The sequence below is a fragment of the Macrobrachium nipponense genome, chromosome 8 (genome assembly GCF_015104395.2).
Source record: "Macrobrachium nipponense isolate FS-2020 chromosome 8, ASM1510439v2, whole genome shotgun sequence".
NCBI classification, from domain to species: Eukaryota; Metazoa; Arthropoda; class Malacostraca; order Decapoda; family Palaemonidae; genus Macrobrachium; species Macrobrachium nipponense.
Window position 1 is genome coordinate 36,255,272 of NC_087203.1, and position 27,846 is coordinate 36,283,117.

The 27,846-nt window shown below is 37.3% G+C and overlaps 1 protein-coding gene across 1 annotated transcript; it reads left to right on the forward strand.

Moving 5' to 3' along the window:
- Positions 1-227: 227 nt before the first annotated feature.
- LOC135223039 (alpha-1,3-mannosyl-glycoprotein 4-beta-N-acetylglucosaminyltransferase B-like) lies at positions 228-25,441 on the forward strand. Its single transcript, XM_064261547.1, has 7 exons — positions 228-234; positions 3,047-3,248; positions 5,505-5,660; positions 14,391-14,556; positions 15,118-15,276; positions 17,087-17,334; positions 25,360-25,441. The coding sequence occupies exons 1-7, from the start codon at positions 228-230 to the stop codon at positions 25,439-25,441; spliced, it is 1,020 nt and encodes a 339-aa protein (XP_064117617.1).
- Positions 25,442-27,846: the final 2,405 nt, after the last annotated feature.

The window sequence follows — 27,846 nt, forward strand, 5'->3', positions numbered from 1 at the left end:
TGCTGCGTAATTCACGTAATCACGCAAATGTTCGAGATGTGATTATTGTGTCCATAACAGCATCTACAAACCTCTATAAAAAAAAACGCGATCTTATGAAGTAATTGAAAAACTCATTAAGTACTATTTGCAGGTGTGCTATTCACTGAGTCAGGTATATTACAGCATACTTAGTGAAGTCTGATAAAACCTTATCTTCAGTTACGCGTCACGAATGGCTTGCGATAATGAAAGGTAACGTTGGTTTATAGTCGATTAAGTGGTATTCTGAAGGTCGTAGGTAGCCATCATATGACGGTGTTTAGCTTGGCGCCAAATGATTGTAAACGTTTCTGCTTCTGACAATGGCGGCCAGAATTTCTACCCTTCTGTGTTCATTGTTGGTTTGATCTTTTACTGTTGTTAATATAGTATTCAGAAGATGAACCCTGTTCATGTGGAACAAGTCCACCTAAGGGGCCATTGACTTGAAATTCAAGCTTCCAAAGAATATGTTGTTCATCAGAAAGATGTAAGAGGAGGCAAACGGAAATGCTGAAAGAAGAGATACCACTTATCAAAAAGAAAAAAGAAATTAATTAATAAATAGATAAAAATGTATTAAAATGTTTTTCATTGGAAAGAATTAAGAGGAGGTAAAGGGAAATACAGAAAGAAGAGATATCTCTTATTAAAGATAAAAAAAAAATAATAAATAAATAATAATGTAAGCAAATTATTACAATTCAATGAGAATTATATTAAAATAGTAATGCATCGCATCTCCGCTTGAACTACTGAAGTTCCAGTTGCACGCCAGCCTCGGGGAATAAAGGTCCTCTGGAACCTGGAAGTTGGAACTGGTGTTGTTCAACAAGTCTGGAAAAGAGGACCAGGCATCAGTTGTGATAGATCTGTTAAAATACAACTTAGTAAAATTTGACAGACAAAAGACCATTCGTCGATGTTTCAGTCTTCTGACAATGGTGGGAAGAAATTCTACCTATTTTATCCATAGTTGCTTTAGCTTCCATATATATTGCAGTGTTCCCTGGAGTCGAAGGTGTTGCATGTCTGAGGTAGTGTCTGTTATATCGACGATCACATCAGTGAAGGCCTGGTTATCAAACGCTGGCATAAGTTCCTGGTGTCTGGTATTGTGTTGCGCTTTCTTGCAAGTGACCTAACTGACGGTTCGAGAGGCCTGTCTTTGTGACCCCTTAACTGAGTATTCGTGTTGATAAACGACTTTCTATTTCCTAAGGGTGCCTGTCTAAGGCGCTGAGTTGTTTCCCTGTATAAGTGACCCATTTTCCTATTCTTAAAACAGGTGATGAGCGCAGTTATGGCACTGTTGGTAGTATAAATGTGTAATGCTCTCTACGAGCAATGAAAGCCAAAGTTTAACTACCACAAAACCCTAAACAGGAAAATATAGAGCAACAGAATGTACCTGGTTTATTTTAAGTAACCTGCAACTGCAGGACTCCTCAAATATTACCTTTATATTTGATAGTACAGTTACACTATTTTTTGTAATAATATTTAAATTTTATGAGCAACTATGATAACACCATACCAGATTATTTTTTTACGGATATTTACTGTCAAGGTAAATCAGCGAAGGTTTTAGCAGACGCCAATTTAGTATTTGACATTAAAATAATTATGAAATATTTATGAGGAAGTGGAAATCTCCTGACCTAGTTGCTCTAGATTTTAACGCGAAGTGTTTAAAATAAGCGAGCAGTTGAGAAATATTCAAATAAGATAAGCGAGCAGTCGAGGAATATTAGAATACGATAAGCGAGCAGTTGAGGAATATTCAAATAAGATAAGTGAACAGTTGAGGAATTTTAAAATATGATAAACGAGCAGTTGAGGAATATTAAAATAAGATAGGCAAGCAGTTAAGGAATTTGAGCCATAACAATCCATCTCATTATTATGTTTGTGTAGATATAATGGAAATGATAATTGTATAAGTAATAATTCCATCTGATTAAAACTTAAAAACGTCAGACATAAGCTGGATCTGTCAGTCGGATGCAAAGCAAATCTACAATAACGACGAACGAGCAAACAAGGAGAGCCCTTTGTCACATCACCCAAATGAGATGCTGCAAAGGAAGGCCGTCCCCAGGATGCTTCTGAAGGAAACGATCGTTGCCGCGAAGGATGCTAGCCAGTCCTAACGAACTCGCCTCTACACAATGTAGCATAACATAATGCTGAGGGTGGAGATGTGATTAGTGCGTAATGCTGCTGCACATCTCTCTCTCTCTCTCTCTCTCTCTCGACATTGGCACTGGAATTGTTGTCCCTGTGAGAGAAATGTCTTTGTTGTGTCGTTTTTGCTTTAATATTCATTTTTATTCGTTCGCCTCTTTATTTGCGGCTCAGAGAAGTGCTACCCTGCTAGTTTTTAGCAACTTTGTCGTATGACGTTTTATGTGATGGTCACCCATCCAGTAACTGACCCGGCCTGTTATTACTTAAGTTTGCTAATATATCGAACGTGTTACTTGCTCCGAACTTAGCTCGTTACTCGAATCTATATTAATTTTTATCATTCCGTAGATAAATCCCATTGATATGAGATAAACCCTGGTTGTGGGGGGGAGGGGATGAAGCATTGACTTGAATTTAAGCTTCCAAAGTATATGGTGTTCATTAGAAAGAAGTAACAGAAGACTAAGGAAAATAGAAAACGAAGCTATCACTTGTTAAAAAAGGAAAATAAATTAAATTGATAAATAAACATATAAAAATGTAAGTAAAGTATTAAAATACAATGAGAATTGTATAACTTATTTCAAATTCAAATAGATAATGTAAGTAAATTATTAAATTACAAGGAATATTGCATAACTTATTTAATATTTATTTTATTTTTTCCTTGACTTGTAAGCAAATTAGGTTTTATTCTTGTTTGAAATACAGTGTGTGATCGTGTATAAGAGAGAGAGAGAGAGAGAGAGAGAGAGAGAGAGAGAGAGAGAGAGAGGAAACAATCGCTGTGCATGATGGCCGAATCATTATTATCAGCCACGTATTTACCTAACAGCTGACGTTCTTCCTCCCCCAGCAGGAGCCCTCTGCAGCCACGACTATGACACCTGGGGGACAGGACTTGGCAACAGCTCCGCCAACACTCACAGGAGGGACTACCAACAGGTCGTCGGCAATATCCCGGTCGACGTCCCCTTCCCCATCCCCATCCCCAACGACACCGTCCTCCTGGGGACAGACGACGAGGGCGACAAGAGGTAAGGAAACCCAAGGTCGTACTTCGGGGGGAAAACCTTAATAAGTCGTCCTGACGCCAAACGTAAGCGACCTCCGTTTGACTCCTTGAAGGAAAAGGTCTCAGATTGCAATCCCATTTTCGAAGTTTGGAAGGCGCAAAGGTTTTTTGTTTGTTTATTTATTAATTTTATTACTATCAGCGACACCCATATAGACAAATAATGATAAATGTATTGCTTTCCCAAATGAAAGAATTACTCGAGGCTACTGGTAAGCGCTGAGTTTTTTCACAGGTTATAACTCAAAGTGAAGAAAGTTGGAGACAGATAACGGATAATCGACAGTTTTTCAGACTACGAATATTTCGTTCGCATGAAACAGGATGCAGACTGAATGAGAGATTATATCAAGACATTAAAAAAGAGGAACTTGTAATACAGTCAGTCTGTGTAACAGACAAAGTTTCATTGAACTCTGATCATGTTCCTTCAATTTTCAGAGCAAGTTTAATCATCATATCATGGTATTGTGTGTGAGCCTTTCTTTTTAGGCTGTCTTATTGCAACTTTGAACTTCCTATTGAGTGTGTGAAGCATTGCAATCATTCCGTATTCAGCCACGAGTGTCCTGTCATTAACCAAATCTAAGGCAACGTGATTTTCCTTCTGTGGTCAACATACGTAACTTTAGTCAGACAATTATCCCCTCCTAAAGCATTATGCCCCTTCAAGAAATAAACACACACATAATGTTTATCATCATTGCCGTATTCAGCCACCAGGGGCGCCACTTCCGTCAAGTTTGATGTGCAGTGGTTTCATTTTACATTTAATGGGACTTTTCCTGACTGAAAGTTTTGATTATGAGGACCTGATGGTCAAAAGCAAGTCGAAATGTTCATGAATAAACATAGACTACTATCAGTTGTGCATGTTAAATAACTTTCAAAAAATGCCAGAAACGGGATCGTGTTAGTCTTGGAGATTTTACATCCACTTAACATCCACACCCTAGGATAGGGGCAAATAAACTGTTCTCTATATGAGGCCACTTCAAAAATACTGAAACTACAGAATAGCTCCTCAGTTTATAGAGGGAACAAAGGGTTACATCCACACTTGTTGGCGTCTAAGGGTGCTAGGCTGAGGGTTATAGCACCGGGGAACTCTGACACTGTCTCACAGCAAGCCACTAGGTACAGCGTCACTCATCAGGTCACCGCTATCGGAGGGAGTTCTGGAGCACAGGTAGCAACTGGGGTTATACTACTAATAGTGCCACCCTGAAATAAATACCAAAAGGATATTACAGGTTCACAGACTCCCCTTAGGACGACTTTTAATTCCGGGAAAGATTATTTCCCAAGCGCGTCGTAATTTTTCACGGTAAAGAAAAAAAAAGAAAGTTCTGACTCCGAAGTACTCTTAAAGGGTTTGTGGAGTGACGGAAAAACCTCGCCAGAAATTTGTCTTTATGAATGTCCTCCATTTGTTATTCTCTCTCTCTTAAGCCTATTTTCATCGTTACCCTTTTACACAGGCCACCAATTGTCCATAGGCTTACCATTTCCTTAACCCCCTACCCCTGCCCCCCGTCCTCCACCCTGGGATAGCAGCGTTTGAATTCAGAGAATGATATTTCATACTTAGAATTCAAGCTCTTATTTTACAGCGGTGAAATCCGATGAGCCTGCCTCTCTCTCTCTCTCTCTCTCTCTCTCTCTCTCTCTCTCTTTCTCTCTCTCTCTCTCTCTCGTCAGATATTCTCTCAGACAACCCTGTTGATAGGCTTCTAAGTACATTATTATTATTATTATTATTATTATTATTATTATTATTATTATTATTATTATTATTATTATTATTGTTGTTAAAAAATCCACAATTATATATTAAAATATAATTCTATGTAAAAATATAAAACATTTTAATATATGATTTATTTTTATAATAATTTATTCAAATATATAATTGTAGTTTTTTAACAATTTGTTTTTACGAGACTGAATTTCTTTATTTTATTTAGATTATTCTTAGTTAATTATATTGTTATTACATTTGTTTTTAACGAGCTGAATTTCCTTTATTTTATATATGATTTATTTTTATAATAATTTATTCAAATATATAATTGTAGTTTTTTAACAGTTTGTTTTGACGAGACTGTGAATTTCTTAACAGTTGTTATTATTATTATTATTAGTAGTACTAGTACTAGTAGTAGTAGTAGTAGTAGTAACGAGGTTCTCATGATCCTCCACATCCTGCTACCTGCAGCACCACCCGGTTCCTGACGATCGGGATATCCTCGGTGTGGCGCAAGGACGACTACCTGAACCGCACCATCGATTCCATCCTGAAGGAGACGAGCGAAGGAGAGAAGAACGACATCTTCATCTTCCTGCTCTTGGCCGACGCCGATCCTAACCTCAGGTAAGGGAGGGATAGTCTCTCTCTCTCTCTCTCTGGTTTTCACGTCCAACAATTGATGACGATCTGTTTTTTTTTTATATTTTTAGTTATTGATGTTTTATTAAATGACAAAGCTTTGAATTTTGTGTTTGAGAAACGGGAATTTGTAATAAGTATGCATATGATACTATAGTAGATTCACATCAACCGTGCATTTGATGTCTTGTCCCGTCCCTTACGACGCTCCTGATTGAATGTTGATAAGCCAATCACAGGGCTGGAAACTCTCAGTCTCTCTCGAAAGTTAACATGGGTAGGATCTATGTTCCACCTCTCCTGATGGATGCTTTTGAAAGACGTATCCCTCAGGAGAGATGGAAAATACATCCTGCCTATGTGAACTCTCGAGAGAGACAGAGTTTTCAACCATGTGATTGGCTTATCAACAGCCAATCAGGAGCGTCATGAGGGACTGGCCTAGACATCAAATGCACGGTTGATGTGAATCTACTATAGTTTGTGATGATGTCAATTTAGGTTTATGCTAAAAACATAAATATATGTATGTATGTACGCTCGGCAAGGAAAGTTAGGACATATATTGTTCAATAATGCCACACCTGGCAACTCTAGAAAGGGGGCGGAACTTCAAAATCATAGCGTTTGTTGCTTTCTAGATTTCCATTAACTTTACTCTATAAAGATTATGTAGAAGTCCTATAATCATTTATACTTTAATGTAGAAACAGGCTCTATATTATTCGTTAATGTTGGTTTGATAACGTCAGTTCAGGGTAGAATATCGATCATCTTTTTTTAAAACCTTCTGTGAAATCTTACTTATATGTAATGTTTGACACTAAACTGACGTAAAATGAATGCGTAATTGAAGGCGGATCTTAAAAAAATAAAAGAAAATGTTTTAAAATTTGGACAGTATTTGTGGAAATCGTGAGGAACAATACAGTTAAGAATGAAATATTATGACGAGAGAGAGACCGCGCAAGCATAGGCCTATCGATAGAGATACTTAATTCATTATATTTACTTGGAGAGATTGAGTGATATTTTTCAAATGCGTTTTAAAAGTGGAGAGAGAGAGAGAGAGAGAGAGAGAGAGAGAGAGAGAGAGAGAGAGAGAGATAGAGAGGAGAGAAGAAGAGAGAGAAGAGAGAGAGAGAGAGAGAGAGAGCAAAATCTGCTTACGTGAAAGCTTAGGCCTATTTTAAACTAAATTTCATTATATTTTCTTTGGGAGATATAGTGGTATGTTTTTAGAGAGAGAGAGAGAGAGAGAGAAGAGAGAGAGAGAGAGAAGAGAGAGAGAGAGAGAGAGAGAGAATTAGTATTGGAGACGGACTGGTGATGGAGAAAGGCAGATGAAAGAGGTGAGTCGGTGCACAGATACCTGGGAAACAGGGTGATATGGCTGCCAAGATCGTGGTGCACTATACTAGATAAAATTTGAAGGATCATAGTATTCAAGTTAATTCTCTAAGGAATTCATACCCTACTCTTGATTTCATTCGACAGTTGCCGTAACATTCAAAGATTGTAAAAAGACTTGTAAAAAGACGTGGAAAATTTCAAACACAGGCAGCGGTCATTCTTGCTCTCTTGATATAGTCTATACTTCTGAAAATCGGTTTCATCCACAAATCATTCACGAAAAAAGCTGTGTTAAGTAAACATATTTATTATCACAAATAACTCAATATATGTGCAAAAAATGCTGATGTGTTAGGAGATCTTTCAGCCTCGCCGGCGAAGTAATGCAGTCGTGTAGGCTAACTACGAACTGCTTTGTAATGGGAGCATAGCCAGAAAATCTTTGAGATGACATGCTACTTTAACCTCGATAAAGATTTATTTTTAAAGACAGTAGCTTATTCGATCCATGTCAACGTCAAAGTAATCAAAGTGTGAAATCCGTTACGTAAGCCACCAAATGTTTTAGCAACACAGCCTTGTCACAAGCAAAACCAAACTCAACCTTAAATAAAATCAACAATTAAATAAAATCACAAGGCTGAGACTAAAATAAAATTAATGACAATTACGTTAATATCTGATAGGATGCAACTAGATTTGCTCAACCTACCTTAGCCGTCGCAACATTGACTGCCATTGACGTCAGCTAACTTTAAACGCTTTGGAATACAAACATAAATTTGTAGAAACTAAAATTACATTCACCACTTACGATGATGCAATAATATTCCCGTTCATGAAGGAAAACGAGTAAATATTGTCGTCGTGATACATAGTACTACACTCAGAAATTCACATTCTATCTACTAGATCTCTATGAAAGAATCCCTCTGAGAAATTCCAATTACTTCGGACATATATCGTGTATTTAAGTATGGTAAAAATCTTGTTTGTATTGGAAAGAGAGCAAAATAATTCTTTCCATAAATATCGAAGACAATGATAAACTATTCAGAAATGAAACTAAAATGAACCTTTCCCCATCCCTCGGACATTAAAATGATAATGGTGCAAATAAGGAGGATTTTCTGAGAAATAAAAGTATAAACTTGGTTGACCTGACACGAAAAACAAGAAGAAAAAATGCACAAATCCAAGCAATTGGAAAAAACGTAGATCTCGAGAGTTAAAAATGCTTAGTCTCGTCAGCTGTTATTTTTTAAGGGTTTTCAGTTTTTCTCTTCCTTACCTCTCTGTTGTTAACCTTTCTTTTCACCCCTTTTTGTATTTTCGTGTTTCATTTAATTTTCACTTTTTTTATTCATACACATACACGCAATACAATTTCATTTGTATCTGGTAAAAAAATGACCAGTAGATTCTAATATATATATATATATATATATATATATATATATATATATATATATATATATATATATATATATGTTTATTTATTTATTTATTTATATATAATATATGTATATATATGTGTGTGTATGTGTCTCCCTGCATGACTGTTTAATGCAAACCGAATGAAATAAACAGTAAATTAATATAATAAGGAAAATATCATTTGAGAGAAGTAAAAGAAATAGAAGCGATGTGTTCTAACCCCTAAGGGTCAATATCTCGCTCCTTCAGAGCAGGAAGTCTTTAGTAGTTAGAGAAAAATTTTAAAACAAAAAAATATTGAAACTATTTTCATGTGTTTGTTGAGCACGGAGAACGCCAAGCAATTTTGCATTTTCGTTGCAATAATGATGTTACGTGCGTTTTGTCGCTTATGCGAGTTTTAGCCGCTCGTTTTGTATGCGTTGCTCTCTCTCTCTCTCTCTCTCTCTCTCTCTATTCGCTTCCCGGATGAGGAAAGAACTACATAGACTTTTTTTTTCTTTAAATTACAATATGTCTGAATTGATCTCAGTGGTAAAATCTTTGCCTGGTTATTGGTCGCTTGTTGTGTGTCACAACATAGATGGAGAGAGAGACAGAGAGAGTGAGAGAGTACGAAAATAGCAGAAGGTAGTGACCATTACCCCGTCAAACTTTATTATAACATTTCATAATTAAAAACTGGAGGTGATTTACAAAGCAATCCTTACCCCTCCAAGGTGAAACCGTCCTCATCTCTCTCTCTCTCTCTCTTCTCGTTTTAATCCTTTGTGATAATGGAAGCGTTTCACTTATCTTGCTAGTGAGAGATTGAAGACCTCCAAAAAGACAAAGTGCTTTTGCACTGTTTCCCTTCGCTGGAGTCTGGGATTTAATTATTCACTTTGATAACGGCGTCACAAGGATTACTCTCGAGGAACTCTTTAAGCTTTGCCAGGTGTTCTCTCCTACCCTAAATTCTCCCGTAAAGTAAATCGAAATGTTTAGAGTAACATTAAATAGGTTTGCGTTTTCTGTTACATATTATTTAGGGGTATCATTCATCCTCACTGTGACCCTTATATTCAGTGGCGATATAATTTTCTGTTTAAATAATCAGTTATAAGGAAAAAATGTTTACTGTTGCAATTTAGAGGACTAACCCTTTTCCTGCACCTTCGTAGGGGGTTGGTGCACTGTAGGCATTACTTGAGGTTCTTTGCAGCGGGCTTTCTGCCCCCAGCTACGGCCCCTTTCATTCCTTTTACTGTACCTCCTTTCAGATTCTCTTTCTTCCATCTTACTTTCCACCTTCTCCTAACAATTGATTCATAGTGCAACTACGAGGATTTCCTCCTGTTACACCTCTCAAACCTTTTATTCTGTTTCCTTTTCAGGACTGAATGACCTCATAGGTCCCAGTGCTTGGCCTTTGGCCTAAATACTATATTCAACTTATCCTGCACACACAACTGTTTTAATAAAAAAAAAAAGACACGTTGGGAGCGCTGAGTTTCCCTTAATGGATAGGGATGTATAATTTCATTTGCAGCTGGAACCCCTTTCATTCCTTTTACTGTACCTCCGTTCATATTCTCTCTCTTTTCCGTCTTACTTTCCACCCTCCATTAACAATTGATTCATGTAACTGTGAGGTTTTGTTCCGATGATAGCTTGAAAACCTTTTTACTGTCAGTTTCCCATTCAATTCTGAATGACCTTATAGATCGCAGTGTATGGCCTTTGGCCTAAATTTTATACCATATTCCATATCCATACAGTAACTCTATGCCTCGTTTGACGAGTGGGTTACGTGCTCACCTATCGATTTGGCAGTCCGAGTTCGCTCCCCCGCTCTGCCAACGTAGAATCCGAGGAATTTATTTCTAGTGATTAGAAATTCATTTCTCGATATAATGTGGTTCGGATCCCACAATAAGCTGTAGATCGCGTTGCTGGGTAACCAATTGGTTCCTAGCCACGTAGAAATATCTAATCCTTCGGGCCAGCCATAGCAGAGCTGTTAGTCAGCTCAGTGGTCTTGTTAAACTAGGATATACTTAGCTTTTTTTTTCAACTATGTTTGTGTACTACAGAGTATGTCTGTAATGGAATGTGAACCAAAAGTCTGAAATAATGAAGAATCTTTTGGCAAATTCATAAATAGCTTTCATTCAGTCAGCAGTGGAAAAATGGTTCAATTTTCCACCCAGGCAGGATAACCACTGGTCATTAGTTCGTCGATTAATTATCAGTACTTTTTCTCATCCAAATATTTGACTCTCCCTCCTCCTCCTCCTCCTCCTCCTCCTCCTCCTCCTCCTCCTCCTCCTCCTCCTCCTCCTCCTCCTCCTCCTCCTCCAGTCGATGTCGAGATGAAAACTACAGGTTAATTAATGTTGGTATTCCCTTATTGATACGAGTCTGGATCCATATTCATTTATGCTAATGAGAGAAGGCGGCGGGAGAGTTCAAATTCGCCTTGGAATTTCCCTCATTAGAAAAACGACAGTCGACGCCGTCAGTGCTCTCTCTCTCTCTCTCTCTCTCTCTCTCTCTCTCTCTCTCTCTGTGTGTGTGTGTGTGTGTGTGCGTGTGTGTGTGTAGGTTTAGTAATAGCTATTCCAGAGAAAGAGCGAGCGATCTTACTTGCTATTCTGTGAATCGAGAGTATCCGTGACAAGTGTTAGTTGGGTATTTATTCCACCGATGGAGAGTGATTATTATCATTATTATTATTCGTATTTCTTTTGCCTCTTTCAGGATTCTGAAGGACGTTGGACGTCCTTTTAGAAACCTGAAAGAAGCACAAGAAATAAAGTAAGCATTTGTAATAATTACCTTTAGTAAAACTGAGGAAAAAAAACTAACACGATACGTTATGATAGGATAAATTATAGGCCTACTATTTCTCACAGCATGTTTAACGAAGAGGAATATATACTTATAAATAGCAAATAATTAATAATTAAATAAAACATGAATTCTCACGGAACCCCTGGCGATCGTTCACGGAACCCTAAGGTTCCCTGGATCCCCGGTTGAAGATGGCTGCTCTAGAGTATATTACACTCTGTCAATCGAGTTTAGCAAATATTCAGGTGGATTGCTGAATAGAGCTGAATCATCTGCTGCCTCTGAGTCTGCCAAGTTTCAAACGTTATTGCAATCTAACTCATCTTTGCTTTCATCCATCACTTTTTTCGTAGTAAAATTGGCGAGAAGAGCAAACAGCACAGGGGAAATAAAACCCCCTTGTTGCGCTCCACTATTTACCGCAAATTCGCTCGGTAAGACCTCATCAACTCTAACTTAACATCTGCTTCTTTATGGAAAATGTCAATTAACCTTCACTTATGATATATGCGTTTCATATTACCACAGAAACCAAGTCCACGGGATAACCCTTGTGAGTTGATGTTTATTACTTTAAGAAATTAAATTTCTTAAAAAAAAAAAAAATAACCAACATAGTGAGCAACTAAAAGTATAATTAAAAAGAAAACTAGTATATTGTAAATTGAGTAAAATATCAAAGGATGATAAAAAGATAACATGAGATTATTTTTTTCGTGGAAGTGTCGCCATCTTAGGAGTGCTAAGATGTCCGACCAACCCTCGTTCAAAGCTGGAGATCCGGCGATAGGCTTTGATGATGGGATGTCGTGGTGATAGGACACGGCCATTGACAACCCATATATGAATGTGATTTGCATCGGGATTGGAGATGGCACACATCAAAGGAGACCTTCTTGGTGACGTCGGACTCCTCGAGATGGTTCATATCTGGTTTAATAATGTTTCATAATGAACCAGTGTTATTGTTGTTTGGGATCATATTGTGTTTAAAAGGGGGTCACACATTCTCTCTCTCACACACACACACATGATATATATATATATATATAATATAATATATATATATATATATATATATATATATATATATATAGATATATATATATAATTTATTATATATATTAATAGTTATATATTATATATCGTGTATAGAACTGCAATGCACGAAGAAAGTAATATAAATGCTGTGATAGTTTACAATAGAATTTCTGTATTATGCGAAGGTCAAGATTGTTCAACCTTTCATGAGATTTCCGCCATCTTGGCTGATTTTGAAAGTGTCGATTCAATATAACCTCATTGCAAGAGGCCCTTAATCCTAGAAACGGTATTGCAGGTATGATTTATATCCTGGAAACAGCAATTCCAGAAATCTGAGATGACACCTGTTCAATATTGCATCTGATATTGGAATGAGGAAGATAAGAGTCGAAGTGGATGGCGAGGAAAAGGAGGTGTTCCAATTACCTGTCATTGGAGAGGCAGAAAAGGGCGCCAGTAAGATTTCCCAGAACCACTAATTGACATAAAATTTTTATAAACCATTTGTTCGCCATGGGTAAACAACATAAACTTTATTTCTAAAATAAATTGCAGGAAATGTTTCAAACTGGTAGTGAGATATTAGCGTCTCATTATAGACTCGTGTTGTGCAGATTGTGTAACTGTTTACAGATATCAATTACGATCCAGTAACTCTTTACAAACACTCGCCAGTTTCTAGTCATTTTCTAATGAACGCTCTCATACATAAAACGCAAATTCCTTATCTTCATCCACTGCAGTCGGCAGTTCCGTACCTCTGAATCGACCCAGTTTCATATGCAATTTTCATTACTTAGTAATTCTTCGTGGCTACTGGGAATCCCGGGTACGGGTGTCTTGTGCATTCTGGAATCAGCACAGAGAGCTAGACATATTATTGCTCTTACTTAATTGAAGTTGCCCTCAGTTGATATGGACTTTTAGCAAAATGAAGTTCGTGTTTGCTTATAGCAGGAATTTGCAATGTCATCTTTCAAGTTTTTCTCTGTATGTCATTTTTTCGCAGTTGAAAAACACTGTTCACGCCGTCCAGTTGAAGGCCACTGCAGAAGAGAGAGGTGTAGAGAAAGAAAGAATTATTTGTACTGATTTTTGATATATAAGAAAAGTCCTTAAAACAGGAGGCAAAATAAAGAAACCCAAGGACAGTTATAGTCAAAAACATTATTTCCTGTAGGGGGGTACGCTGTCTGTGTACCTCACGAAGTGCATTGTAGACGTTACTTAATGTTCTTTACAGTGTCCCTACAGACTCTGTACTGTACTTCCTTTCATAGTCTCTTTCCATACTTACTTTTGCCGACCCACCCGCCCTAACAGTTTTTTCATAATGCAGCTGCGAGGTTTTCCTCCTGTTACACCTTTTAACTGTCTCCTCAACTTCCCTCTCAACTCTGAATAACCTCACAGGTCCCAGCACTTGACCTTTGGCATAAATATTATATTCCATTTCATTCCATTCCAAGTAATCCTTTTTACTAGAACGAGACGAGTTAGGAAAAAATGTAAAAAATGTTAAATTAGTTTATGTAAAGTCAGTAAAGCCATAAAGCTGTCAAAAGGAGACTTCGTAACAAGACCTCATTTACTAGACTGGCAACTTCATCAAGAGGATAAGTTTATAACCTTCCAGACTTATTTTATAGTGTTTGTTTGGAAAATGATAAGGACTAAATAAAAAGAACTAAAGCATTAGAAAGGTGTTTAGCAACATCATGGAAATGTCCTCGTAGAAATAGAAAGTTAAAAAAGTTGCGTATTTTCCTAAGGATTAGATTGGGTTTGTATTATATCACTCTCCGGAAACACTTTTTTGTAGAGAATTATTATTATTATTATTATTATTATTATTATTCATTATTAATTATTATTATTATATTATTATATTATTCAAAAGAGTAGTCTATTCATTTGGAACAATCCCACTGGGGCCATTACTTGAAATTCAAGCTTCAAAAAAGGCATTTATGAAGATCGTATAGCTACATACGCTTCATATTTTTGAAATTGCATATATATATATATATATATAATTTCTTTCAGGTCCCAGCGGGCTCTAAACCTAGGCGTGAGATACAGCAAGGAAATAGAATCGGGTCTCCTGAGAGTCCTGCAACCTCCAGCCGCTCTGTATCCCAACATTGACTTCACAGCCATCAGGAGAACCTACAACGATCCCGTGTCCCGGGTCCAGTGGAGAACCAAGCAGGTGGGTCACCTGTTTAATTTGATGCTGAGAGGCTTCCATGAGGATGTTTCATTGGTGTCGACAAACTGGTTGGTTGTTGATTTAGATTAAGCAGGTCTTGTTTCAGCCCTGTCCCTAGGCCTAAAGGTGGGCTAGTTGATTTGATACTTAGATGAAAGAATCATTTTTAGGTAAGAATAAATAATCACTGGTTGTGTTTTTCATGGATAAAAAGGCGGTGTTTAGGAGATGGTAAAATACGAAGAAAGTAATATGAATGCTGTGATAGTTTACAATAGATTATAAACACATTGTATAGAGGGCAGTATTGCCATTATTTATTTCACATTATGTAATGGGGTTTTCTTTCTTGTGATACCAAGTGCCTTTGCAATCCTTCAGAATTTTGTAGTCTAATAAAACTGGATTTTAGAAACAATTTCTCACCACTAAATGTGTGATCAGAGATATTTTTTAATATTGTACCTGATGTCCAAGTCCAGGAATTAAGAATTTGTTTTAAATTCTCAAGGAATTTTTGTTTTATTTTCATTATCAGAATTCCCTTCATGCTTTCCCTAGGTGCTGGACTTTGCTTTTCTCTTCTGGTACGTGTGGACTCGCCAGCCCTCCACCTACTACTTGGTTTTGGAGGATGATGTCTTAAGTGCCAAACATTTTGTGACAGCCATCAAGGATTTTGTAACCCTGCATAAAAGCCATCACTGGATTTCTCTCCAGGTACTGAATTCTCTCTCTCTCTCTCTCTCTCTCTCTCTCTCTCTCTCTCTCTCTCACACACAACAAACACACACACACACACACACACATGGAAACACCATGAAGAATGAAATATGAATTATCTCGTACTACAGCAAATAAAATACGTATTCACTAACATGTATCATAACAGCTGTTGTATTTTTCTCATATACTTCCATTAATTTTCTATCCACCTAACATCATAATTGTAGTACAGCTGCAGTCTTGTCATTTTGTTTTATTATATTTTTTCCAGGTACTATTTAAAATAAGCTACCACCTGGTGGTATTTTGTACTTTTCTAATACTAATGGAATAGAGTAAAGTTTTGTTTTAAGCCATTCAAGATTACATTATATTTTTTATGATGACTCTTGATTAGTTATTACAATATATGCAGGGTGTAACACGAGTTTATGCAGATATTTCGAGAAATGAAAGAAAAAGTCATTCTAAGCAGAAAATGTTCTATAATCATAGGCATTTCAAGGTGTCGTTTGTGGTGGGGTGAATTTTCAAAATAGTTGTTATCATTAAATGACCAAGTAAAATGGCGCTCATGGGATGTCGGAGTAGTCACGGATAGCGGGAGGCGAATGGAGTGGATTTCTCTTGTTACTCTATACAGCTTTGCTTTTCCACCAAGAGTATGCCAGGTTACAAGTGCCAGATTTCTTATTCATTTTGTGAGCAAGAAACTAGAGACAATGCTTTACTGTTCCAGTAATGTGGAATATACTTATATGAGGTTTATTTATGGGTCATGCAACATTGAACTCCACTGTTATAATAAAAGGAAATCGGCAATTAGGCCGAAGTGAATAAAATACTTCCAGATTAAATGTACGTATCTTTATTTACTCAACAAAGGAAAATATGCATGTACCATAGAAACCTTCTCCATCTCCATCAATGGTATTCACTAGACTCCGATAAAGAACAGAAAAGCAAACTGAGTGGAACCTCCCCTCCGACAAAGATAGGCCTATTCATTACACACCGATCAAAGACTTTAAACATAATATCAAAATCCTCTCCTTCTCCATCAAAAAGTATTCATTGCACACCAGTTGAAGGAAAAAAACATACCTAAGAAAATGCTTTCGTCTTCGTCAGATGACAAAGATTTTCTTGATACATAAACCAAATCATGAAAATTAAATTACGGTGAAGTATGCTCACAGGTGATTTACTAATTAAAGGGACTGTAATGTTACATTTTCCCCCCCAAAAAAAAATCATAATGAAAAGACTATCAATCCAGTTGCCTAATGCACTGCATAAACCCTTTCCCCTTCATATCCCTGACCACTTAGAAATTGCGTACACCATCTTGGCCAAGAGCAGTGTTAAGGAAAACCGGTTATTTAAAAAATTTTCCTCACCGATAAATAAATTTTTGAAATGCATATGTTTATAGAACGTTTTCTACTTAGAATGACCTTTTCTTTCAATTCTCGAAATATTTGCGTAAACTCATGTTAAACCCTGTATATCAAAGAGCAATGCTGCCTTGCAAATATTTAGAGCAACACTAAAGTGCTAGGAGGCTGGAAAGTTATGTACATTGAAAGGTTATGTAAAAAGTATAATCTTTTGTGGTAAGGACTGAATTGCAGGGTGAACAATGCTTTAAAAAGTTGATTGCATTTATAAATATAAATTCATTGTTAGCAAAACATCATGGTAAAAGAATCCAAATTGTTGGGGTATTTTTAACATCTTCGAAAAATTTAGCCTCAGTTTGAAGGGAACATCAAGTTAAAAATGTAAACATTCCAATTTGCAGTTAACAGGGTTCGTGGGTATTGGCCATCTGCTACGCAGCAGCGATCTAGACCGTCTGGTGTCTTTTCTTCTTTCGTTTTACCGGGAGCACCCAGTGGATATCCTCCTTAACCACTGGATTTCCCTCATGGCTCCTGAGGAACCTCCTAAAGACAGACCAACCAGGAGAGTTCCAGGACTCTTCCAGCACATTGGCGTCCATTCCACGTTAGTCAATAAAATCCAGCCTCTAAAAGATGATACATTCAGGTGAGTGATGTCTTGTTTTGTTTTTCTGTTAGTATTGCTCCTAGTTCTGTGTATTGTACTAATTAGTATTGCTTCTAGTTCTGTGTATTATACTAATTATGTAGGTAATTGTTTGTGGCTGTCACTATGATGATATAGATGAAGAATTTATCATCACACTTCAACTACCATAAGTTCATCTGGTACCACCCCCTAGATGCTGACCCCTTGGCGTGGGTAGGGGGCTTAGGGACCAGCAGCTGGGCTCTGATGCCTGGTGGGATCGCTCTCTCACTGGTCCTTGGGGCCCAGCTGCTGATCCAACTAAATTAGTCAGAACTTTTCCTTCTTTCTGCAATTTTTTCATTCTTACTACATCCTTCTCCTTCATGTAATATTTTTTACTAGCATTTCGGTTTAATTATGTGGAATTTTCCACTTTTGTTAAATTTTACTGCTTAGGTGAGTCTGAGAAGGGATCGTGTTTAGGAAGGGGTTTGCATTCGAAGCTAATTGTGGGAGTTGTGGTGGTTGAGTCGCCACCTGATATGGTTTGGACCCAAGAGGTAGTGATGGGACCCCTCCCATTGCTACCTTGAGAGCGGAACCATCTCCAAACATCAGCCCATCGGAATCCAGGGGGGGCTGGTGTTTGGGATGGGACTCCTGGCTTTTGTCCGGAAGCCCACCAATACATTTGGAGTGGGAGTCGGTCCTCATTAGCAGGGGCAGAACTCCCAGCAGGCGGATAGGCTTATACTGGGCCACTGCAAGCGTATTGGTGCTATCCCGTAAGGGTAGGGTATGGGGTGGACCATTGGGAGTTGACTCTCACTTGTGCCATTGGTGGAGAATTTGAATACCTGACTGACCCACGATACCTACTTGATAGAACCAAGCAGTCTACAAATATATTGAAATTATGGATATTGACCAATGTTTGCCCTCCTCTGGATCTGACGACTTAATGGCAGTGGCGACAACTTCAGGCATGGACACGGATATGAGCTTGGCTATCACACGGAACCATGCACCACGACACCATGGTGCTATTAAAACTGGTGGATTTGATGTGAATAATAGAGTGCTTTATTGCACTAATGTAAGCCTTTCGTTGGACTATGAGTGCTTGCATAGTGTTGCAAAACAGTTTGGTAAGGTGGAGAGGATTAAAATACTTCTAGAAAAAGACAATCGGTCTTTTTCTGCATACATTAGATTTTCCTCTCCCCAAGAAGCTAGTGAGGCACAACTGAAATTAAATGGCCACATTCTAAATGACTCTGTTTTAAGCACCAAGGTGTTTTCAGTGAGGAATTTGAACGATGAGCCATTTGATTTTGTTCCTAAGGACGAAGAATGTGGACCAGCAACATATACCAGGACGCTTCCTCCCCCTATATGGCATGTTGCCAGTTATAAGGAGGGAAGGGAAAATTTCATTAAAGCTGCTGAATGTATTGAGAACAAAGTAGGCTCTATTCCTATCGGTAATCTGAAACGATATGGAAAGAACTTACTCATAAAAGCAGGCAATGAGACGCAAGCTGTTTTACTATCAAAGTTTAAACCCCCTAAAAGTAGAAATATTGAGGCTATCACATCGCACAGATTCTTTAACATGCTGAAAGGGGTAGTTTATTCCCGAGACTTGCATGTTTTTAATAAGGAGGAGATTCTCCTTAGGTGCCCTCCTTGTGTATCTCATGTAAAAAAATTGGGAGGGGATGCAGCTAAGCTTTTAACCTTCTCCTCCAATTACTTGCCTGATACCATCAATGTTGGCCATGAGAGGATGCAAGTCAAAAAATATAAAAGAAACCCTAAACAATGTCGCAAATGCTTTGAATATGGCCACATTCAAGACTCGTGTGGAAACAATAAGAGATGTCCTGTGTGCTCTGCTGAGCATGACAATTTGGGCAAGTGTGAAGCAGCCCGTTATTGTTTCCAGTGCAAGGGTAATCACTCTCCAAACACTAGGACTTGCCTCAGGTACAGGTTTGAGCAAGATGTGTTGGCAGTGGCTGATAATGAACATCTCAGTATCAGTGCAGCAAAGCGTGTGGTAATGGGGGCTAACAAGAGTGCCAACTCTACCTATGCTTCTGTAATAAAGTTGATAAAGAGTTCCAGCAATGAGAGGCCACCAGTAATTGAATCTAACAGTAAGCATCGGAAACCTGTTTCTCCTTGCAATGGAAATAATAATCAGAAACTTAAGTCAGTATGTGTTTTGAAGCCCAATACTAAAAATTGTTCTTCCAAAAGCATGGACAATTCATCCTCTCAAGCTGATACAAATGTAACGGTTGCAAATTCAGCCCCTAAGCAAAGTTTGGAAATGGCCACAAATAATAATTTCACCAAGAAGCAACCAAAGGAGTGGTCCAAACTAGAGAGATCTAGCTCGGATCCATCAATTATCACAGTCACTAAGAAAGCTTATAAAACCGCAGCTGCATCCACCAGGAAGTGTATAAGAAACGCGTCCCCTAATAATTAAAGTTTTATCATAAAAACTTCAAATGGGTACAGTGTTCTGGAAGAGATCTCTCCGCCAAGGAAGATAGTTCCAAAAGCAGATCCAGTTCAAAGTCATGCAAGTTCTCATCAGTCTTGCCGCCCCAAGACTAACAGCAGTAGTGATGCACAGAATCACAGTAAAAATCCTGAGCATCAGCCTCGAATTCAGAAATCTGTTTGTCAGCCAAGAACCCTGATGTCTGATAAAGATGAAAAGGGATCAAGAAAACAATCTCTTATTAAGGAGAATTTTCCTCTCCACCCTAGAATCAGTACTTCCCCTCCAAAGAGTGGGAAGTAGTATATTTTACCACCATAACAATCAAGTTCGATGTCCTTCATTGGAACTGTTAGGGTCTCAGAGCCCGGACAGAAGACTTTAAAGTCTTAATGCATGAATTTAATCCAGGGATTGTATGCCTGCAGGAGACTATGCTAGGTAACTCTCCTTATAATCCTGGACTTGATTATGCTATTTTTAACTCTTATCCCCCAATTGGTGATCGTGCCCATGGAGTGCTGCAGTTATTGTTAATAAATCTCTGCGGCACTCCACAATACAATTAAATACAACTCTACAAACTGTTGCTGTATTGGTCATATTAGACAAGAGGATAAAAGTTTGTTCATTATACCTCCCACCAGACCTCTCTTTCAACATTGGAGATATTTAGTCCTTGATTAACCAACTTCCCACTCCTTTTCTGTTATTAGGAGATTTTAATGCCCACAACCCCCTTTGGAGAAGTGTGTGTTTAGACAGCAAAGGGAAAATAATCGAGGACCTTATTGACACGAATGATGTCGCCCTATATAATAATGGGTCAATGACCTTCCACAGCATTCATAATAATCATCTCTCTGCACTGGACCTCAGTATTTCCTCAACAAATATCCACCTTGATTTCATCTGGTCTGTTAATGAAGCTTTGAATGGAAGTGATCATTACCCGATCCATCTGAAATATATTGTAAATGCTCCATCTGAAACATTACCTAAGTGGAAGGTAGAGGATGCTGACTGGGACAAGTTCAGTAAAGGAGTCAATCTAGAAAGGGAGTTTGAGTCATTTCATTCTCACCTAGATGCCTATGACTACTTCATTGAATCCAATCTGAAGAGTGCTGAGGGCTCGATTCCCAAGACAAAAGGTAAACCTCATAGAGCTGCAGTTCCCTGGTGGAATAAGATGTGGTATTCTGAGGAAAGTCACTAGGAAGTGCTACCGACGATACAAAGCTAGTAGCTCCCCTCAGTCTAAATTAATCTATAATCGTGCGTTAGCCAAGCAGCGGCACTTTTATAAGAAAATCAAAAAAGAAAGTTGGCTTTACTATATCAATGGAATCAATTCCAGAACTCCATTGAGAGTGGTGTGGCGCAAAATCAGGAAACTAAGTGGAAAATTTGTTGCGTCACCATTACCCTCATTAAAAGTCAATAACACTCTGATCACAGAGCCCACTGAAGTTGCCAATGAGCTGGGAAAACACTTTTCTCAAGTTGCCAGCCCTGACAATTATTCTCTAGAATTTCAAAGAATTCGGAATGCCGAAATGACTCTGAAATTTGAATCGGGAAAATCTGAACCATACAATCACAAATTTTCCTTAAGAGAACTTTGGGAGGCACTCTCTTCAACTGAATCAACAGCTCCAAGGGGTGATTCAATTTTATATGAAATGCTTAAACACCTCCCAGATGATGCCAAAAAAGTATCTACTTAAGATTATAAACAAAATATGGGAAACTGGAATTTTACCGAAGGACAGGAAAATATCCATAATTGTTCCCATAAAAAAAGCCTAATAAAGACGTTTACCAAGCCACCAGCTATAGACCAATAGCTCTTACCAGCTGTGTGTGTAAGCTCATGGAAAATATGATAAACACCAGATTAGTTTGGCACCTGGAACCAAAGGACTAATATCTCCATTTCAATTTGGTTTCAGGAAAAATCTTTCCACCCTTGATCCCTTGCTGAGGCTGACCAATCAAATCCAGCAAGGATTTGCCAAACGATGTCAGACTATCAGCATATTTTTCGACCTTGAGAAAACATATGACACTACTTGGAGAACTGGCATAATAAAACAATTGCACAAGATGGGCATATGTGGAAGATTGATTAAATTTGCATATTCCTTTTTAACAGAGAGATTTATTAAGGTTAGAGTGGGCAACACTCTCTCCCAACCTTTTGTGCAGGAGGAGGGTGTTCCACAAGGAAGCGTTTTAAGTGTAACACTTTTTCCAGTGGCAATAAACAGTATAGTCCACCAAATATCATCACCTGTTAAATGCTCGCTTTTTGTTGATGACCTTGCAATATACTGCACAGGATATGATGCCTCGTCAGTATGTAAAAATCTGCAAAGGTCTGTTAATGTTATTACAAAGTGGACTGATGAGAATAGTTTTAAATTCTCCTCCTCTACAACAGTTTCTGTAAGATTTATGAAAATGAAGTGAAATTTTTGGGAATGACCATTGACCAGAAATTGACATGGACCAGCCACATAAATGCCTTAAAGGTAAAGGTTAAACAATCTCTGAATATTTTAAAGGCTGTTTCTGAATTTAGTTGGGGAGCTGATAAAAAATCCCTGCTGAGACTATGACTCGTTGTGTAGATCCAAGCTAGACTATGGCTGTCAGATTTATTCCTCAGCTTGTAAAACCAGGCTGAAGGAACTGGACGTTGTACACAATATGGGGCTGAGAATATGCTCAGGGGCTTTTAGAGATTCGCCTGCTGAAAGCATATATGTTGATACTAACCAACTTCCCTTGATCTGAGAAGGCAAGAACTAGGATTAAGGTACATGGCTAGAATTAAAAGTGCTCCCAAAAATCCCTCCTTCCAGGTGATGGGGGAAGCAGACTCACGTGTCTTTTCTGGTATAAGAGCCTCTAGACCATTTTAAGTTAGACTAAATGAAGATGTTACGAGTAATCATCTTAAATCCCAGAAAGTCTTGGAAGTAAAACATCCTGTGTATCCTCCATGGCTTATTCCAGAAGCATCCGTGTGCAAAAAAGCATATAACAAAAAAGACCATCCTGAGGAAGAGATTAGGGAAAATTCTTGGAGCACGAAACTGTCCATACTAATGTGACAAAAACAAAAATATACGGATGGATCAAAGTCAGATAGTGGTGTTGGCTGTGCAGTTATCCTTGGTGATACAGCATATACGGCTAAACTACCTGACTTTGCATCCATATTCACAGCAGTCTCTGCCCTGGATATAGCTTTTCAAAGTAGCGACACTAATTTTGTCATTTACTCGGATTCCAAAAGCACTTTAGAAGCTATAAAAAAATTCAATAGCTTCCATCCGTTAGTTCAAAAAGTTCAGGAATCGCTCCTCCATTTGTACTACTTGCGTAATTCTGTCTCTTTCTGTTGGGTCCCTTCACGTGTGGGGATTTGCCGAAACGAGATGGCAGATAGGGAAGCAAAAGCTGCTAGTGTCTCATCAGAAACAGCCTTTAGTAAAGTGCCTCATACAGATCTAAAAGGTCCTTTTAGGTCTTATATTTTAAGCAAATGGCAAGAAAGATGGACTTCTCCTCATCTTGCCAATAATAGTAAGTACAGAAATATTAGAAATAATATATTGCCGTGGCCTTCGTCTTTCCAGTCTGATAGGCGAACAGTGAGGATTGGGCACACTTATTTGACCCATCAGTTTATTTTAGAAGGAGGCAGCCTCCCAAAGTGTGCTTGCGGTGGCGAGATGCTAACAGTGGAGCACATTCTGGTTGCTTGCCCCAGATATTTTAACCAGAGAGAGAGAGATATCTAGAGGTAAATCACTTTGTGATATTTTGGGAGATGAAGCAGATATTTCTGCTCTCATCTCCTTTTTAAAGTCTATAACATTTTTAATGAAATTTTATATTATTTTTCTCAATCATACTATATATATATATATATATATATATATATATATATATATATATATATATATATATATATATATATATATATATATTTATTTATTTATTTATTATTGAGCATTTTCTTCATTAATTCATTCATTTGTCATATGGTAATTTATCTATAACTATTTTCTTCATACACTTAACTCATTTATAATGTAATTCATTTACTTTCCATAACGGCCCTGAATGCCTTCTTTGGCCCCAGTGCCTGGGATTTTGCCCTAAAACTCATACATCCATCCATCACCTTGTACCTGTAGTGTGAAAATGTGATTTTTGAGAGTAAATTAATAATTTCTTAATGTAATTACCAAACACTTGTAAAAAATTTCATATGGGGTACTAATTATAAGTTTTTCATGAAACAAAAGACATCATGTGTTGCATGCAACAGCTGACTAATAAAAGAGCTTCTGTTTTTAACATGATGTAAAACACACTGCATTTGTAAAAAGTAATCTGCAGGGATAATAGCTTTTAGTAGCATGCAACTTGTTTCTCTTACTAAATATATTGTAAGTTTAAAATGTAGAACTAGCTTGAAGTAATATGTTGTATTTGTAATTAATTTGTGTGTGTAAATATTTACCATTGAGTTCATAGTTAGTACTTTACAAAAGCTATTAGTTTGTATCTGAATAGAGCATGTACTCTTGAATGATTGGTTGAGCTCTCCTATGCATGCTTCCTGTGAAATCTAATTTCCCTAGGAGCCATATATAGACTATTGCTAATCCTTGGTAGACATTCATGCCGTATTATCCATACGTATACAGAAGTACTTGACCTAATTCCAGATGGGGCATAGATGATATTTTGTACTGCTTGCAGGAATCTGAAGTTATTCACTGTGCAACTAGCAACTGAAATCTAATCATTTGAGATATACATCCATGGTCTTTATAAACTTCAAAATTTAATTTTTGCAGAACTGTTCAGCTTCATATATTTTTTAAGTTATTTCAAATGCAGTTACAGCTTACATGAACTCTCTTAAAACAGGAGTGCAAATTAATTATAATTTCTTTGGTGTTAATGGTGTCCTCTAGTATGAAGTACCCCACCAAAAGTAAAGAAATGGTTCAAGTAAAATAAAGGGCTAAATTTTATGTGCAATGTGCATTGAAAATGAGTAAATAGTAAATCAATAACCAAACAGAGCCAGCAAGAATATAGTTTGGAAATGCAATTTTAATTACGCCCTGAAACTGATTATCGAGAAAAACTGGTTATGGCCACAGTATAAGGTTTGAGAATTAGATTTGGCATCTAAAATAACCCAGAAACTACAGTTGAATATCACCAGTTCTTCAGCCAAGTTAAGGGAAAACAGAATTGACAAAATATGGAGTGTTTGAGCCACGTCACCCACTACCTTTCCTCAGAACTTAGGGGAACTGCATGCCCAATATTTATGGGACTTTCCCCATCACCAGTGTACTAATAAAAATAACATTAATTCTCATGTTTTTTCATCATTAGTAGTTATGCTTTGCATTTCACTTGTATTATTGCATTTACTGCATGTTGGCATGTTGTTCATATTTTTATTTTTTTATTATTTCTAGGGAAGATGCTGCTGATTTTCTGTTTGTAGATACTATTGACCGTGGAGTGAAGCGAGCAGCAAGGCATCGTCGATTACCATAGTTCCATAATTTTTAAAGAAAACAATTAAGATAGCACATTACATCTTAGTGTTTTTGCCATACATATACATACGTAATTGTAATTGCATGATAAATTTTGTAGGGAAGCACATTGCACTGATGATCATCCATAACAAAATTCATTGCTAATTTACTTTTATGTACATGACTGTATTTATAACATGCGACTTGTGTAATAAAAACTTGCATGTAATATTGCATGCAACATTTCTTCAAATGACTTTTTATTATAAACACCCGTCTTAAAACTGAATGGCTCTTTGTATATCATTTATTCATTTGCCTTTTTTCCTTACTAATGCCTTGAATAATCCTTGTCATTACTAATATTGAGCTTTTGTTATATTATTGCATGAGGATCTTTAGTAGTAATAATACTCTTATCCAAGGTAAGTTTAAATTTTTTTTCTTCTTTCTCTACCGTAGTAGAAGTTTTGTAGACAGTTTTTTTTTTATATACTTTTGGAAGTTGCTTTCAGATGAAAGTTAATTTGTCTCAAAGTTCTTTAAGAAAATTGCGTCAGTCAACAGGGCAAATGATTTTAATAACTTAACTGGAATGATTTGATATTTGGAAAGTAATAAAGTTTTTTTTCTGTAACGGGCTTCTTTTTTTCTCTCTCTCTCTCAGGTCAATTTAATATTTACTGCTAATTTAACTTTTACATTAGTCTGCTTTTCCTGGCACTTTTATACCTTATTTTCATCCACTGTTGTTTAATTTAGTGTTTGAATATCATAAAAGATTTCCATTCAAGAATTTTACAGTACTAATTTGTTAAGTGATTTGAATTGTATAAGTTTTGTTTATCACATTCTGTTTATTTGATATTACAGGGTATGTGTAATACCCATCTCAAGCTTACTGAAGAGAAGCCATACTGTGCATGCATCTGAAAATTCACAAGTACAGTATTAGCTACATTTTTTGACTACTATGAATGACCAGTAACACTTGCTTTTCAGTCTGGTCAAGAGAAGATTTTCCCACGTGAACCCAACTGCAGACGTGGTCACCACCATACGACAGTACAAGGCCTACTTAGCAGAGCACGCTTACTCTTCAGCCCCGGGCATGTTTTGGGGAATACCCAAACCAGGCGACACATTCGATATCCTTTTTCCCGAGCCCCTGAGAGTCTCGAGGGTAAATGTATTAGTGCCCTCGTATTATATTTACAAACGAGGCACTAGGTTGTTCTTTTGATCTGCAAAGCAGATGTCAGTTGGTAAAATACCCTTCATTCTTGACTCAGTCTCATCGACTGTGATGATATTCTTTAAGTTTCATTCAATTGCTTCTTTCTGATGTAGAGGTTGAGTCGTTGAAACACAGAGTACAAATATAAGATATATTCTTCTATCTTACATCGTGGAGAGATGCAAAGAAGGTTTTGATAGGTCTTTAAGCTAAGAGGAGAAGGTGAAGTCTGAATACATTTCGTTTTGCAAAATCATAGAAGAGCAAACACTGCTCAGTCACGTAGGCATGATTTCTCATGGGACTCGATACAATTCTCCCAGAGAAGGCATGTTGATATTACGTCAGCATAACATTGCTGACCCCAGGTGTTTACACACCAAGTTGCGACGCCAAAGCTTCGTCAAACTTCTGCCTGACCTCCTTGGTCTCTGGCCTAGTTTATCTTGTACATTACTCTACAGAATGTGGAAATACATTCTTTTTTTAATGTAACCCTTACAAATGCAGATGTCTCCAGGTATATAAGGAAGGAAAGGGTAAGCATGAATTCTGAATTTAATTTAGTAAAAAATTAAAGCTATATCAAGTATGAGATCTGTTGACAAGTTAGACTTGTAATGTAATAAATTCCCAGTTTTATCTTTGAATCTATTAAATATTTGACATATTAGAATGATTTGAGGAAAGATGTAAATGGCATTCTTCTATGGCTAACCAAGTTTAATAAGGTTTTACAAAGATATTACAACCTTTCTACCTTCCTTGGAGTAATGTTGCTTGAGCTGCAGAGCTCTGAAACAAGGAATTATATTAAAACCTTTCCTTCCAACAAATACAGTAGTAATAGTTGCCATTGGCAGATCACTTTGTTCATTGACCTATGAAAGATATTTTAACTGAGTTAACAATCTTATTGAAGGCAGTATGTTTTACTTCCATCGATGACTATCACCCTACAAGGTTAAAGCATGAAAAGTGGTAGCTACAGGCGTAACCTGTTCTCCCTTATTAGGAAATTATCGTTAGCAGTAGTCATCAGTTTTTGGTAGAAAGTGAATGCTATCGCTTCCTTCTGGGTCGATAACTACCCGACACACAAAATGAATCTTATTTAGTACTACTCAGCCTCTTGGAGAGAGGCTTCGGTAGCATTCTATAGTTTTACTATCCTTTTTTATATT